The sequence below is a fragment of the Triticum dicoccoides genome, chromosome 5B (assembly GCF_002162155.2).
Source record: "Triticum dicoccoides isolate Atlit2015 ecotype Zavitan chromosome 5B, WEW_v2.0, whole genome shotgun sequence".
In the NCBI taxonomy this organism is placed as follows: Eukaryota; Viridiplantae; Streptophyta; class Magnoliopsida; order Poales; family Poaceae; genus Triticum; species Triticum dicoccoides.
The window spans coordinates 402,690,403-402,705,251 of NC_041389.1; the positions used below are offsets into that span (position 1 = coordinate 402,690,403).

At 42.9% G+C, this 14,849-nt stretch overlaps 2 protein-coding genes across 2 annotated transcripts; one reads left to right on the forward strand and one right to left on the reverse strand.

Moving 5' to 3' along the window:
• Positions 1 to 779: 779 nt before the first annotated feature.
• LOC119305595 (putative protease Do-like 14) lies at positions 780 to 4,673 on the reverse strand. Its single transcript, XM_037582080.1, has 9 exons — positions 4,302 to 4,673; positions 4,063 to 4,202; positions 3,694 to 3,972; positions 3,392 to 3,525; positions 3,143 to 3,263; positions 2,813 to 2,905; positions 1,539 to 1,604; positions 1,358 to 1,455; positions 780 to 1,211 (listed from the first exon to the last, which is right to left on the reverse strand). The coding sequence occupies exons 1-9, from the start codon at positions 4,591 to 4,593 to the stop codon at positions 1,133 to 1,135; spliced, it is 1,302 nt and encodes a 433-aa protein (XP_037437977.1). The 5' UTR covers positions 4,594 to 4,673; the 3' UTR covers positions 780 to 1,132.
• A 186-nt stretch (positions 4,674 to 4,859) lies between these two features.
• Positions 4,860 to 12,683, forward strand: LOC119305596 (putative protease Do-like 14). The gene is made up of 12 exons (XM_037582082.1): positions 4,860 to 4,950; positions 5,024 to 5,353; positions 5,469 to 5,492; positions 5,608 to 5,739; positions 5,833 to 5,957; positions 6,043 to 6,333; positions 9,557 to 9,687; positions 10,374 to 10,494; positions 10,585 to 10,674; positions 11,977 to 12,081; positions 12,177 to 12,268; positions 12,350 to 12,683. The coding sequence occupies exons 2-12, from the start codon at positions 5,041 to 5,043 to the stop codon at positions 12,423 to 12,425; spliced, it is 1,500 nt and encodes a 499-aa protein (XP_037437979.1). The 5' UTR covers positions 4,860 to 4,950; positions 5,024 to 5,040; the 3' UTR covers positions 12,426 to 12,683.
• The last annotated feature ends 2,166 nt before the right edge of the window (positions 12,684 to 14,849 follow it).

Sequence of the window (14,849 nt, forward strand, 5' to 3'; positions counted from 1 at the left end):
GGAAAGTCGTCAATACTCTCAATAGGGTGATGAACGTGGCCGGAAGTACTGGAAGAGTTTACCCACATTCGGGCCTCCACAAAGGAGCAATACCCAACGCCTTGCTCTGTGTTCGTATTCATGGTAGTATACTTCATGTGAGGGAGTATACTGGGGGAGACGTATTTGCTATCAAGAGTTCTACGGAAGTAGATGATCGATGAGAGCCCCTTAGCCCCACCTTATATAGGCGATGGGGGCTAGGGTTTACATGAGGCAGATCCAATTTGACCGCCATCATATTGAATGGAGGCTAAGATGGTCTCTTGGGTGCTTATTTGATCCTTCAGGCTCCTTCCTGTCGCCAAATCCTTGGTGGGCCTTCTGGGCCCCGTGGCAAGCCTGCTGCCGGGTTCCCCTTTGAGAAGCTACCCGGTACTAGGAATATTTGCAAGTTATTTTATGGATGCATTGTGTTATTTTCTATAACTATTTTAAGTGTTATGGACTTTAAAGAATCAAGAGCAGATGTTTAGAGGACGGGGATGAGCTCCCATATACATGTCCGTAGACAAATAGTGTGTACATTTGGAGGCTCAGTATTGGAGATGCCCTTGGTCCCATTTGACCCTATATAGTGTTAGAGATGCCTTGGTCCCATTTGACCCTATATCTAACATGGGTCCAACAATTACACTTGATGACATCGCCTGTCCCCAAATGGCTTTGGTTAACAAGGCTTCATGTCCGACCAGACGGAATCGGAGCAAGTTTGGATCTAGATGACATGCTTACTACACTAGAAGAACTTGAATGTCAATTTTCAAAAGTTCAACAAACCATACATTTCTTAAGCATTCGTCATTTCTAGTAGAAATTCTGCCCGGATTAGTTTAGGGACGTCTAGTGCATTTCATAAAAGAAAACTAAAATAGAAGTCAACGAGCAACTCAGTAAGCTAGCGTGAGGGTATATCTTAGGCGAGCCCATATATAATTCAGTAAGCTTATCTTAACTCGATCCGTTCTTTCTCGTACTTACTACTCAGAACAAAACTCTTCAGCCTGGGAGTTGTTGCTGAATTTGTCAGGGTCAACCGAGCTGTTGCACAGCGATGAAACGAAGTAAAACAACCTACACCTGCTGCTGAAAATCAGTCAGAGTCGTCATCAACCCAATCACATATATCCGGGTGGCCCCAATAATACACTGTTGGCGGGGGCAGTCTCCACCTACAATAGATAACCAATCTCAGCATAAATCAGCCACGCATTATATCATGTAAAAAAAATGGAAGTACCGTAAATCATCGACACAAACGAGGACGTGTTTGAGTCCCGAACTGCATACAAGCGCGACTCTCAGATTGACAGCATACCTGTTGTTCAATAACGTATGACATTCGCCGGGGGGACGCTCGGCTACTATCAACTCTGCAGCAACCGTTGCCCCGTCATTGGGTCTCTGGATGAGTGCCTGTTCAGAAACGCACAGATCCATTGATGTTAACTTGGGTGAAGCAACTAAAACACCCGAGGCAGGCGGGTACCTGAACTAACCTTGAGGATGACCGGTCTGCGCTCATGCATCACAACCTCCATTTTGTCCAGGAGCATCGAAGTAAGCTGAGGATGGATAAAAACCATAAGCTCCACAAAGTTAAGGGGAACCAATTCAGGGATGAAAACTGATTTGCCGTATACGAAAAGTACACTGCAAGGTTGAATGGACATCAAGTCAGGTAGAATAGTGGATGTGTGCAACTTCTTGGAACTGCCAAGTTATCTCTACTCTCTACTCCTATAAAAGAGCCAGTCGGTGATGACAGATCGTGCGGCTGCAGATCCGGCTGATAAAAGCTCAAACCAGTCGGCTGACGCCTAGCGTCGGCCGAAAAGAAAAGAGGAAGGGGAGAGGGATGGAGGAAGGGAAGGATTTAGGTAAAGAGGAGCAGGGAAGCAGGGAGAGGGAAGCACTGGATACAATATCACTCACTTGAGCAGCCAAACCTCACAGGACCAAATGTGAATTTCAGAAAGTTTAGGAGCCAAAAGTCAATATTTTTCTATGCTGAATGATTTTTTTTTTACTTGTGTAACCTAAATAGGTCAAAATAATATTCTCCCGAAAGACATATGGACATAGAACCCATGAATAGTATAGACAAAGAGTTGCTGGCATTTGGCTCTTCCATCAAAATTACTAGTGTAGTTCATCAGTTTCTTCAGCTCAATGCAGCGAGGGCCTTAAGTTTTGATAAGGAGATTGCCTACTGTACTAGGTTGCATTCCTCTCCAGATGGATGGTACTATAACACTTGTATGCAGACTGCAATGATACCTTCTTGCTAAGACATACTCTACATAGCATCAGCAAGCAGTTTGAAGCCTAACACTAATAACATCGTAATGTTATGAAATATGTCAAGGAAAATCTACTACGACATTGATCTATCCAAACTAAATATTTCAATATAGACCAATATCTTTAAAACGGTACGTATTTGTCACTGGAGTAGTACTTATGAACACACAATTTAAGATCCATCATCCTAAATTTTAACTAGGTGCAAAGCAATTATAATCAAAAAAAATTATCAAACCCGATTGTATTTATTTGAAAACAGTTTCTAAAATCCTCAAAATCTATTACGCAATTTCTGTAGACCTGCCTCCAAAAGTTATGACAACCCAACCCACAAAATTAAAATCAGGACTAAAGAAAAAGAGAGTAGGACTGGCAGTGGCAAGAACGGAAGTGCATTACTTTATGGCAGTTTCGATATTGTACACATCCATAGTAGCATAAACATTTCCCCTCCAAAAAACAATACCTGTGCTGTAGAGTGCAAAACAACTCCATCAAGTTGATTAAGGATATCACCAACCTCGACGCCCCCACAATTTGCAGATGTTGCTTCAGGAATCTATGAAATATATGTGATTAACAGATTAAGTCAATGCAGACCAAGGACAGAGAAAGAGCAGGCAGAACACAACCACCTGAAATCCTCAGATCATTTACTGAACAGTCTCATCTCATGCTAGCTATCTTATTAGGTGTCCCAATAAAAGTAATTGCAGTTGATTAAAAGGAAAAGAGTTTTAAAAAAGTGGCCTGCGTGTGGGACCATGGGTTGGAGAGTTGGAGGGTGGATAAGTACCATGTCCACAAATACTCCAGAAGGTGGCTTAGGGAAGTTATGGCATATTTCCTCCAGTCTGGCTGATTCCATCAAGTGAAGGGAACGACCCCTTATTCCAAGCCAAGGTTGCTTGATTTCCCTGCAGTCACCACAAAATTTGGTTGCATGCATTAATATTCGGCAATAACAAGTAAACACCTCACATATAATACTATGAATTATGCTAGAAAGTCAAGAAAAACTGATAAATTGAACACAATAGCTTACCCATATGCTTTGAAGTGTCTAAGGCATCTCCCAACAATCTGAACTGGCAAGAAGGGGGTGGTTCTCTCGTCTATGAAATTCATCCCAAGAATCCTTTTCTCTAAATCCACCAGAAGGCCCCCAATGAAAAAATTCTGATATAAATAATTGAATACGAATAAGTATTCATTAAGTGAGATCAATAAGAAAGACACCCGTAGAAATATGAGAGGACTTGTGGAGCTTTACTTTCTATCAACACAAGCAGAAGCAGAGCTCAGTAAGACTAGTGTTGAGTTTTATCCTTTTAAATAAACTTTTACCTGCTCAATTTGGCAAGTGCTGAGCATGAGTTCATCGCAATCTAACTCGCAAACTGCACGGAGCGTTTCCCCGCATTTCATCTGCAGCCTCCCAGTCTCAAATTTCCTGGCAACAGCAACCACCGGACCAGGCGTCAAGAAATAAGTGTCCGGGAGGTCGTCGAGTATGACCGCGGGGAGATTGGCTCGCGCAATGGAAACAATGGCGACATTATACAGCAAGTCGTACATGAGCAACCGCCCCTTGACAACCTTCTTGTTATTCAGGAGCACCTCGATCTGCGACCCTCACCAATCAATCAACACATTATGAGGAAACAGAGCAACTGATGGAGCTAGGCAGGTAATGCAATGGTGCTGGCTGCTGACCTTGACGGCGTGAGGTTCGTGCACCTCGGTGTCGCTTTCGGGCTTCCTGATGAGAGCTGCAGAGGTTATGATCCAGGTGGAAGAGGCCTCATGAGCGACCACCGTGCCCGTGCAGGCGAAGGTGTTCGGAGCATCCCCATCTGCCCAGTTGGAAAGGCCAAGAGACAAATTGATGTGTGAGAGGCAATACAATACTCCATGGAGGCAATAATCTGCAAAGGCAACAAGAAATTACCTACCAGTGGAGGCGGCGATGGACACGACGGAACTGGACACGCTGAGCGCAGCGTCCCTCGCCCTCAAGCCCTCCGCGCTGAAATCGTCGTCGTCGTCCGACTTGTTCTCGTCGGAGGAGGAGGAGGAGGAGGGGGATGGAGGGCAAGCGGGCTCCGGCGCCGGCTCCGAGTCAGTGGCATGGCCGAACAGGAAGGACACCGCGCGGGCATCGAAGCCCCCTCCGGACGTACCTTTGGCTTCTTTGTCTAGGTCTTGGTGCTCCCCTTCCTCCCGATTTCTCTTCTTCGGCGGCATCTCCTCTCCTCTCCTCTCCCTTGTCGGCGGCGCGGCGGCGCGGCGGCGCGCTGGAGAGCGGGTCGTGGTCGGAGCTTGGAGGAGAAAGCGGCCCCTTTAATGGCCGCCATGTTAACAGAAGACATCATTTGGCTCCTTCTGACGGAACCCCATGGTAACACGGCCCGTCGAATCTCCGCCGTCCTTATCACGCGCCAGAGAATCTCAACCATCGAAACCTCCCCCCTCTCCCTTGCACGCTGCTCCGACCTGCCCAACCCCCAATTCAACCCGGCGCGTCTCTTCGCTAGCGTCCGCCGCCGTGCCGCATCATCTCAGCCGCGCGCCGCCATCGCCGCCCCGGCATTGATTTTTCAGGTATGGGCTCTTAATCCCCGCCTCCCCCGCCCACAAAAATCACCAACTTTTCGCACATCTCTGGTGGACGCAGCCCCTCATAGCCGGCAGATGGAAGAGGTATCAACCAGCGAAACCACCTCTGGCGTCGATGAGCTATGTGCAACAGATTTCTACAATCTTCGCGGCGTCGATGACGACACCAAGGCAAGTAAGAAACGACAGCTGAGGATGAGGGAGGAACGGATCCAGAACAGGCGCTTAAAGAAGCAACGTAAGAAAAGGGAGGCCGAAGAAACCGTGGAGAGGGCCCTCAAGATAAGAGAGGAACTGCGTCAACACAGGCTCGATTTCGAGGCGTCGGTAAAGGGCAGAGAGGAGTACTACTACTACACCCCTCGGTGGAGGAAGGCAGTCCCTGTTGGTGGGCAATTCACCCTCTTCCCTCCTACAGTTATTCTTGTCTTCCTTCTTTTAAATATATACACAAGCTGTTCTTCACTTTATAATAACTTGGTTGCCATACCAACTTATTGCAGATAAGGTCGAAAAACCATTACCAGGTTAATTATTTGCTTCTCTTGCCATTTTTGATTCCTATATATGAAGAAGGAACAAGTTTGGTTTATCCGTTAGTGCTTCGCATTTAGTGAAGGGTGTTGCAATTTGATTTTTAAGATTTTGAATGGATTCCGTATGATTCGATGGATGAGTTCGGGAGAGTATCTGAGCTCAAGCATACAAGTTGGAGAGTCGAGGAACTCACATTACAACTTGCTAAGTCTATTGTTGGACTTCAGTCATATTCAGGTGAATAACTTTATTTCAGCATGTTATTATTTATGTTAAGTAGTAGTATTCGTTTTGCTATGCCACAACAAGTTCTATTTCTGTTCCCTGCAGGAAACAAGCATCTCTTCTCTTGCTCCGGAACTATTGTCGAGTTTCTGATGGGTATTGGTTATGTGGTAACATCTGCAAGTTTAGTTAAATGGCCGCACCAAGATAAGCAGGCTGATCAACTTAAGGTTGCCGCATTCTTTTGCTTTCTTCATTATCATATTATTATTATCTAAACAGTCAACTTACTTTGCTAGCTGATAATTTTTATAGATCGATGTACATTTACCAAGTGGAGAAGTACTCGAGGGTTCAGTCTCAAATGTCGATTTTTCTTACAACGTATGTGTGGTTGAAGTTCCTTCAACTTTGCAGCTGCCAACGAGAAGTTTCAGTGCGGACACTAGAATTTTCAATTTTTATGAGCGCCATCCAAAAGATGTTGTAGCTGTAGGCCGTCTTTGTAAGCCTTGGAGCTTGAACGCTGCTTTGGGGAAACTGGTTCCAAAAAGAAGCCAGTTTGATTGTGAGGAGCTTCTTGTTTCATCTTGCAGGATTTCAGAGGTAACCCAAACGACTGAAGTCATTATGCAAATTGATACCTGAAGCAACAATTATATAGTTTACTAAAAAAACATATATTGCAGATTTGCTGTGCTTGGTTCCTTATTTGAGCACCATTCGTAGAACTGTAGCAACCTTGATCTTAGGTTTTTGTTGCATCTCCATCACTGACATTGGAAGGACATTGTAGTATCCCATGCATTAATTATGGCAACATCCCATATGAACTTGTTCAGAAAAACTGAGTATAAACCAAGTTTTCCTATTAATCATAACCAATTAATTATCTGGGTAAATTATGTATACTGCACCATTTCTTGCCAAACTATCAAGGGGACCTAGTTTAAGTAATTTCAACAAACCACCTCTATTCCATTTTATTGTTTCAGAAAACCACTCTTTAAAAACTGACAGTTGTGGCCCATCTCTCAGTGACACAAGGAAAGAAATTGGGTGCTAGTTTTCTGGAACTATGTTTTTCATGGATGGGAGACACCTGCCACTGTCATGTGCTAAACTGGGTAAAGGTCTGGAGACCAGGGGTAGAGCACTCATCCTCATCTAGGGCTGTCAGGGCTCAATCCCTGAGAGGCTCAGAGGTTTTGTTGAGTCTTTTGATTAATTATGGCTTGATTACTTCATGTTCCTTTTATATGGAATTTCTTGACTTGATAGCTAAGAAACTACTCCCTCTGTTCGGAATTACTTGTCACAAAAATGGATGTATCTACAACTAAAATACATGTAGATACATCCATTTCTTCGACGAGTAATTCCGAACGGAGGGAGTAATCTCCAACTTAAACAAAATATCTCTAATTGAAAGGAAACTAATCTCATCTCTTATCTATAATTTATTAACTATTTAGTTCTGTATCGTTAACTTTCTAAATACAATCCTTATCTCTTTATTTGATTGGATGAGATTAGGATCTATTGTGCTACATCTCCACCCGCTACAGTATGCTGTATGCGTGAACACTGAACACTACTCTTCCCATAACTTGGGCTAGGGGCTGGTTCGCCGATGACTGCCACAGTGGTTCTCTGAAAGTGTGTTGTCGTTTTGTGAAACTGCTCATTAAGAGTGGTTCATTATAGTTTGGCAAAAAAGGTGTAATTTAAAGAAACTTACTTAATTGTTTTGATACTACAGTGAAACTGCTCATTAGAATTTGGTTAGCTCGCGCCTCCTTAGGTATTAGTGTGATAGTCCCATAGTTCAGCTTCAAGTTACCGTGCCTTTCCACCTTTAGAGAGAACAGTTTGTACCAGTATTTCTTGTATGAAATTCCAGAAATTTCTTGCAAAAGAAAATGGTGCATCATACCTATAGCAGTATCTAGTTACCTGATTCGCTATTCAGATTCGCTATGTCCGGCGAATCAGATTCGATGGGGTACACATCTCCGATTTGCAAATCGGAGAAGGGGTTTGTGAATCCGATGATTCCGATTCGCTGACTCTAGTATGTGTATTTTTCTCTTTAAGGAGATGAGCACACTAGGTGGGCCACATATTTTATTATACATCTGATTCATACCTAACAAAAGAACAGCTACCAGGCCCACTAGAGGGTTCACGTCCAGACTTCCTAGTGTGATCCCCGGTGCTACACAGGCACACATCTTTGGCTGCATTTGGCATTGCAGTGGATTATGGTAATCCAGCTTATCCAACCAGCTTTTGCCTATTTTGGTGTTTGTTTAGCCAACTTATCTCTAATTCCATGACTATTTTCCCACATCCGATTATAAAATAAGCACAGCACAGTCTAGCAACCGCAAATTGAGCCTTCTTCTACCCCGACGCTGCAGGCACACAACTTTCCTCAGTTCTTCTGCTAGCTCGCCATCTCCTTAATACACATCTGCCTTCCATGGTGCTCGTGCTCTGGTGGGTGGAGGAGAGAAGCCTGATCCAGGCATCTATCGACGCTGCACAGGAGCTGCTGCGACAGGCCAGCAACCATGTCTCCGCCGATGTCGTCACTCGGATAGCCCTGTCAACTCAGGAAAGCTGCAGCGGCGTCTAGCCTGTAATAGCTGCCGCAGTGATTCCATTTTTGGGGTTCACTTGAGATTGACGGATTGTGAGCGAACGTCCACCGACCTGTACCGATTTCTAAGTTCTAACACTGTTCTAGATCTATCAGTTGATCTATATCTGGGTTCGAAGCCCATTCCAGCTAATCCAGTATCCATGGTTTTATCTGTTCGAATTCAATGGCAATGCAATTTTCCTCCGTAAAACAAGTCTGGGAGTCATTATCAGTTGCCACATTTGCCGATGAGTTTTGGAGAACTATGATAAGATGTACTGTATTCTACACGATAGCGGCTTCTCCCTACAATACCCTGGGGCATTGTGTGCGCCCGCACCCTGTCATATAAGGGAATGACTCGGGGTAGACAAACCAAGTACCCTGCAAGTATCTGTGGTCTAAACCAATCAAGGAGATATTCCCCATAATTCAAGGAGATATTTTCCTTCAGGAGGTGCTCTCCACGAGTACCACTCAGAGAAGAAGTCGAAGCCTTGACTGCAAGACTTATCGTTGTCTCCATCATGGAAGATATTCCACATATATAGAAGACCTCAGAGACCCCAACATAGGGACCGGGGATGGTTAAACTCACAAGAGAAGCAACTCAACACCACAAGGCCTAGCTTGTAGATCCAATCTAGTTCTTATAATCCGTAACCTCACATCAATGTACACATGTCAGAATGTAGGGCTATTACCCATCATGGGGGCCTGAACCTGGGTACATCATTGTCTCCATCATCTCCGAAGTCTATGACAGTGTGCCCTCATTGCCTGACTCAACACCTAAATTGTATGTATACCAGGATCGGCGGAATTAATCACCAACAACATTCTTCGTTCAGAGATTGTTAGACAAACCTTTGAAAGGACAGCCTGCAGTCTGTGTTTACCACTATCTATGGTTAGCGTACCCGCTACCGCTGCTTGCCTGCAAGGAACGTTTGTTAATCCAAGATGTATGAGCATTTGCACTGAAGAACTTATCAAAAATTTATTTGGTTACAGTTTCTTATATCACCAACTCTGTTTTGAATGACAATATTTATTTAAGTGTCCATGTTGAAGTTTGTCAGCTGTGCCACGGATATAAATCTGCCAGAATGTTATATGTTAGGAAATTTCTTCATAATTGGTCATGTACGTTTGCTACAGTGATAATTATATTTCTTGCAGAGAGGTGTTGGGGGTCCTCTGATGGATTTTGATGGAAATATCATCGGCATGAACTTCTATGACAAGAAAGAGACCCCTTTCCTTCCAGGTTTCATTGTGTTGAAGTGTTTGCAGCACTTCAATGATTTCAAGTATGTCTTTTTGTTACTTATGTTTTGTTAAAAGGAAATATCAAGTAGGCTTGCATTTTATAGCTCATAGTTAGAATCACAATAGTGGTTGTCAAAATATGTTATGCATGATATTGAAGTGACTAGGCTATTTTTAGATTTCTACTTTGAAGTTTAGTGTTTCGTTTTTCTTAGTATTTTTCTTTGTGGGGATTCCGTCGATGGTTCAAACATTACCAACAGTTGTGTGTTAACTATATAGTTAGATTGAGCTACCAACAGAGCATAAAGCAGCAATAGAACTTTGTTTCTTTATGACAAATGTTTTTCTACATAGCTAACTGTATGAGCTCCTTTACCGCTCTAGAGTTAAAGGAATTCTTTTGCCCTCTAATGGTCAGTCTGGGCAAGTTAATTATCTGAAAAGATGAATGCACAGTTTAAACACCCTTCTTGTTATATACTTTCTTTGATTCAACAATGTCAATATCCTCATTTTAATGTGTGGTATGTTGGAAGCTCTTCTTTCTTCGCTAGTACTTAATTTTCCCACCTTCCCATTACTCTTTTTTTTAACATTACCTTCTCATTACTCTAATTAAGCTACACCTTCATTGATAGATTGTAGGCAAGTTAGTAAGAAGTGTGGTCTATTATTGCTGCACTTTATATCATAGTTTATTAAAATAAACAATGTCATGACGCAGGAAGGTCATACGACCGTTGCATGGACTGCGAGTTAAAACTCTTAACGAAGATGAACAGCTTGCTGCACTTGAAAAGATACATCAAGTGTTCCCTGAGGTCCGTGGTGTGATCGTGGAGAAGGTATGCGTTTTCTCTGCCGCACTTACTTCTTGCATTGATCCACGAAATTGGGAGTTTCATATTTTTCTTATCTTACGAGTTGTGTTGCAGGTCGAAGTACCTTCAGCTGAACATTCTGAGATAAAGGTCGGGGACATCATCACTCATGTTAATGATGTACCTTTCTCCAGTGCTGCAGAGGTTTGTATCCTTGTAACATTAAGTTTATTATTATGGGCATGAAGAAATTGCTGAAGAAGGCGTTGGTTGATGGGAAATAGGATGTGGGAATGGGAAAACGACTTCACTTCCTTGCTTGGTTCACAGGATATGAAAAGTATAGGTTGGGATTGGAGAAGATTCCATTTTTCCTACTGTTGTAATCCCAGAGGAGGGAATTGTCGGTATGTGATCTAGATCGAGAATTAACTTTCATCTTTCTCAACCCATGGATGGCCCTTCTTCCACGACAGTATTACTAAATTACTTGCCTTGATGCCCATGCATGGGTCAATCCTCATCATGGCATGTGTCATCGTGTCACTGGTTGCCGCACCCTTGGAGGCTTGGACTATTCACCTGCTCTGGCCACATCTGTCACCCAGGTGCTCGTCATCTTCCTTGTTGCTTGATAGCACCAGCCGATCTCGCCTTCCATCTCTGTGCCCTCTCCCTAGCAGCACCCTATCACGTTGCCAAGGTCATCGCGTATGATTGAGTTGAGCCTCCCCCTTTGTTGCCTCCCTGGTATCGTCTTGACCACCCCTCATGTTATCGAACACAGCTGGTGCATTCCAAGTTCCATTGTCCATCACCCATCAGATGCTGCTGCTCTAGTGCATGTTAGGGGTTACACTACTGAATCTTCAGCTCCTTTTGGTGCCCGGCTGCTACTCCATTTGAGGTTATGGGAACACTACTTGTGATAGTTGCTGGAGGTTCCTGCTGCTTGATCTGTATCCTGTGATACTCAATTTTGATCTAGGACTCGCCGCTAGGATGTGCGAGACTCAGGGGGCAAGACCCAAGACACACAGGCGGCCAACTTGTAATGGACAAACAAACCTCATATTGCTGTTGGATAATTAGGGTTTACAAAAGAAGCGTGATCGGCCTTCCCTCTACCCTTGGGCTCCTATTTGTAGGGAAGGTGTCTAAAGGGGTGTGCTTTGGCCGTTTGCCTTCCTCCATGACTGCGGAGCACATGCTGCAGGATGTCGATCATATGCGGGGGTGTCAGTCCTGCAGCGGGAACATCAGCCACGAGTGGCATGCATCTGAAAGAAAGGGGGAGACGGGTAGGTTCCTTGTTGGTGAAGTGCGTGGATTTGGGCTAATGCTGGGACCCTTCTCCGGACCCAAATACGAAGATACGTAGCATTAGAAAAGCAGATATGTGATCACTGGTGGCATTATATTAGTAGGTTCCATCTGGTTAACACCAGGAACTGTTGTTATTTTGCACAATGTTGTTTAACAACATATATGTTTTCTGTTTGTTAGTTGGGTGGCATACTGCTGGATACGTGCGCTCAGCACATGCTGGAGACACAGAAATTGGACCCAACAAAAGACGGAAACCAGATGGAAGCAGTGATAAGCCTCAAGGTTTAGTGTAAATATTAGTGCATAAAGTGTTTGCTATGATTCCCACTGACGTTCTGATTGTAGCTTATTGTGTCCTATTTGTATATCCCATCCAGTTTGATGTGAAAACAGTGAGAGGTCGCAGATCTGAAGCCACAACCAGAACAATCGACGTCGGCAGGTTTAATCCTACTAGTGGATTCAACAGGTACTCTAATTTGGTAGTGTAGGAACTAAGAAACAGTGTAGTTCGTTAGCATCTGTGTGTTGATATATCGTTTGCTCGCAGGTGGCCACTTGGGAGACGTTATCTTATTCGACGGGTTGAGGACGGAACCCTTTTCACCGAAAAGCGGTGTGGCTAACAGGGAATCAACTTCGTTTTGCCCCTTATGGGTAGAACTGATTTGTATATTATGCTAGTACTAATATAATTAGGGTTAGTGTTCGGTCAGGTTAGCGTCTGCTTGGTTTGATAGTACTTTAAGATATAGGAGTAGACAGAAGGAATAGTATAATCCAGTATTATTCTACTTAAGATATAGGAGTAGTATAATCCAATATTTATTTCTTCCGGGGAAATATTTTTGGGAAATTCTAAGCAGCAAGTAGCAACGTGTGCATGCATGTCTTCCTGTGGTATGCGGCTGCTGTCCAATGGGATTTTGCCTATATAGGAAGAGCACTTGCATGTAGGAATCTTACACATCATGTAGATATCATCACATCACATTAATTGCTAAATCAGAATTTTAAAAATGATTTATCTTGCAAACCATCTGATTAGCAATCCGTCTTTACCTATGTGTTTGCCTCAGCGTGGGTTATGAAAGAAGATGTTTGCCTCAGCGGAGGCTATGAAACAAGATCCCATATTGACATGCTTTTGTGAAAAAAGTTGTCGCAATCAGTTGACAGGTTATGTCATCACAATTGCCATTTTAAGTTGGAACTTTGGTCATACAGATTGTGTGCAGTCACCGGACAATAATTGTGTATGTTTTTAAATATTATAGTGTTATTTTAAGCTGGACAGTGAGTATTCAAGTGTTAACAATAAGTAGGGATGTCAATATTATCCATGGATCAACTTCGTTTTGCCCCTTATGGGTAGAACTGATATGTATATTATGCTAGTACTAATATAATTAGGATTAGTGTTCAGTCAGGTTAGCGTCTGCTTGGTCTGATAGTACTTTAAGATATAGGAGTAGACAGAAGGAATAGTATAATCCTGTATTATTCTACTTAAGATATAGGAGTAGTATAATCCAGTATTTATTTCTTCTGGGGGAATATTTTTGGGAAATTCTAAGCAGCAAGTACTCCCTCCGTTCCCAAATATAAGTCTTTCTAGGGATTCCATAAAGTGACTACATACGAAGCAAAATGAGTGAATTTACACTCTAAAATATGTTTACATACAACCGTATGTTATATTTCATTTGAAATATCTAAAAGGACTTGTATTAATTTAAGAACGGAGGGAGTAGCAACGTGTGCATGCATGTCTTCCTGTGGTATGCGGCTGCTGTCCAATGGGATTTTGCCTATATAGGAAAAAGCACATGCATGCAGGAGTCTTACACATCATGTAGATATCATCACATCACATTAATTGCTAAATCCGAATTTTAAAAATAATGATTTATCTCGCAAACCGTCTAATTAGCAATGTGTCTTTACCTATGTGTTTGCCTCAGTGTGGGCTACGAAAGAAGATGTTTGCCTCACCGGAGGCTATGAAACAAATCCCATATTGACATGTTTTTGTGAAAAAAGTTGTCGCAATCAGTTGACAGGTTATGTCATCACACTTGCCATTTTAAGTTGGAACTTTGGTCATACAGATTGTGTGTAGTTACCGGACAATAATTGTGTATGTTTTGAAATATTGTAGTGTTATTTTAAGCTGGAGAGTGAGTATTCAAGTGTTAACAATAAGTAGGGATAGTCAATATTATCCATGGATCCGAGTATCCATGGATATCCAGCCCATTGAGCAAGGGTTTGGAGGTGGATTGTCACGGGTGGATACCCCTGAACTCTTGGGCTGAGCATGGATTCAAAACTTGCTCCAGGGATACCCAATGGATACCTAGCAAACAAGAGGACACACATGGCAGTGACACTTCTGTCATATAACATGTTTTCATCTCATATCGACCATTAAGTATTGAGCATATTCATGTGTGTCATTTATAGTTGTGATGTATGCAAAATTGTTAATTTGTAGTAGGTATTTTTATATTAACATGAGTACATATTATCATGGTTGTTGTTTTTGCTGTTACATGGATAAAGAGATATTCAGTAGGTATGTGTATGGATGGTGTTTGTTACCCATGGATACTTTCATGGATGAGCTCGTGGATATGGGTATGGATCTGGTTTAGCTCTACCCATCCAAACCCACCCCCATTGCCATCCCTAGATAGCCAATGGATACCTAATAAGAAGAGGTGTTAATTAATCCACACAAGTACCGTGAAACAAGTCTGCCGGTATGCTCAATGAGATCCTCCTTTAGGTTGGGTCTTCAATCTTTCAGTACCTCAAGAATTGCTTGAAAGCAATCTTCATCATCCCTTGTGAGTTTATGCTGATGACTCCACTAGCCTATGAATGATCCAGTTTTGGCTCGGCTTTTGGCTATGAATTGGTTAATGTCTGTAGTGGCAACACTATGATGAATATTATTCGGCTTTCTCTCGAGGGTGTGTGTGTGTGATAATAAACAATATGCACTTGAAAGAGATGATCCTTGATCCATAGTATTCAACTGAAGC

Bases quoted from the DNA above. Each gene is read 5' to 3' on its own strand.
- LOC119305595 (XM_037582080.1), bottom strand. From the start codon at position 4,593: ATGCCGCCGAAGAAGAGAAATCGGGAGGAAGGGGAGCACCAAGACCTA. The intron at 1,456-1,538 runs GTTAGTTCAGGT...GTTTCTGAACAG, and splicing joins GCAGACCGGTCATCCTCAAG to GCACTCATCCAGAGACCCAA. The intron at 1,212-1,357 runs GTATGCTGTCAA...TATCTATTGTAG, and splicing joins CATACGTTATTGAACAACAG to GTGGAGACTGCCCCCGCCAA.
- LOC119305596 (XM_037582082.1), top strand. From the start codon at position 5,041: ATGGAAGAGGTATCAACCAGCGAAACCACCTCTGGCGTCGATGAGCTA. The intron at 5,354-5,468 runs GTGGGCAATTCA...AACTTATTGCAG, and splicing joins GAGGAAGGCAGTCCCTGTTG to ATAAGGTCGAAAAACCATTA. The intron at 10,675-11,976 runs GTTTGTATCCTT...TCTGTTTGTTAG, and splicing joins CTTTCTCCAGTGCTGCAGAG to TTGGGTGGCATACTGCTGGA.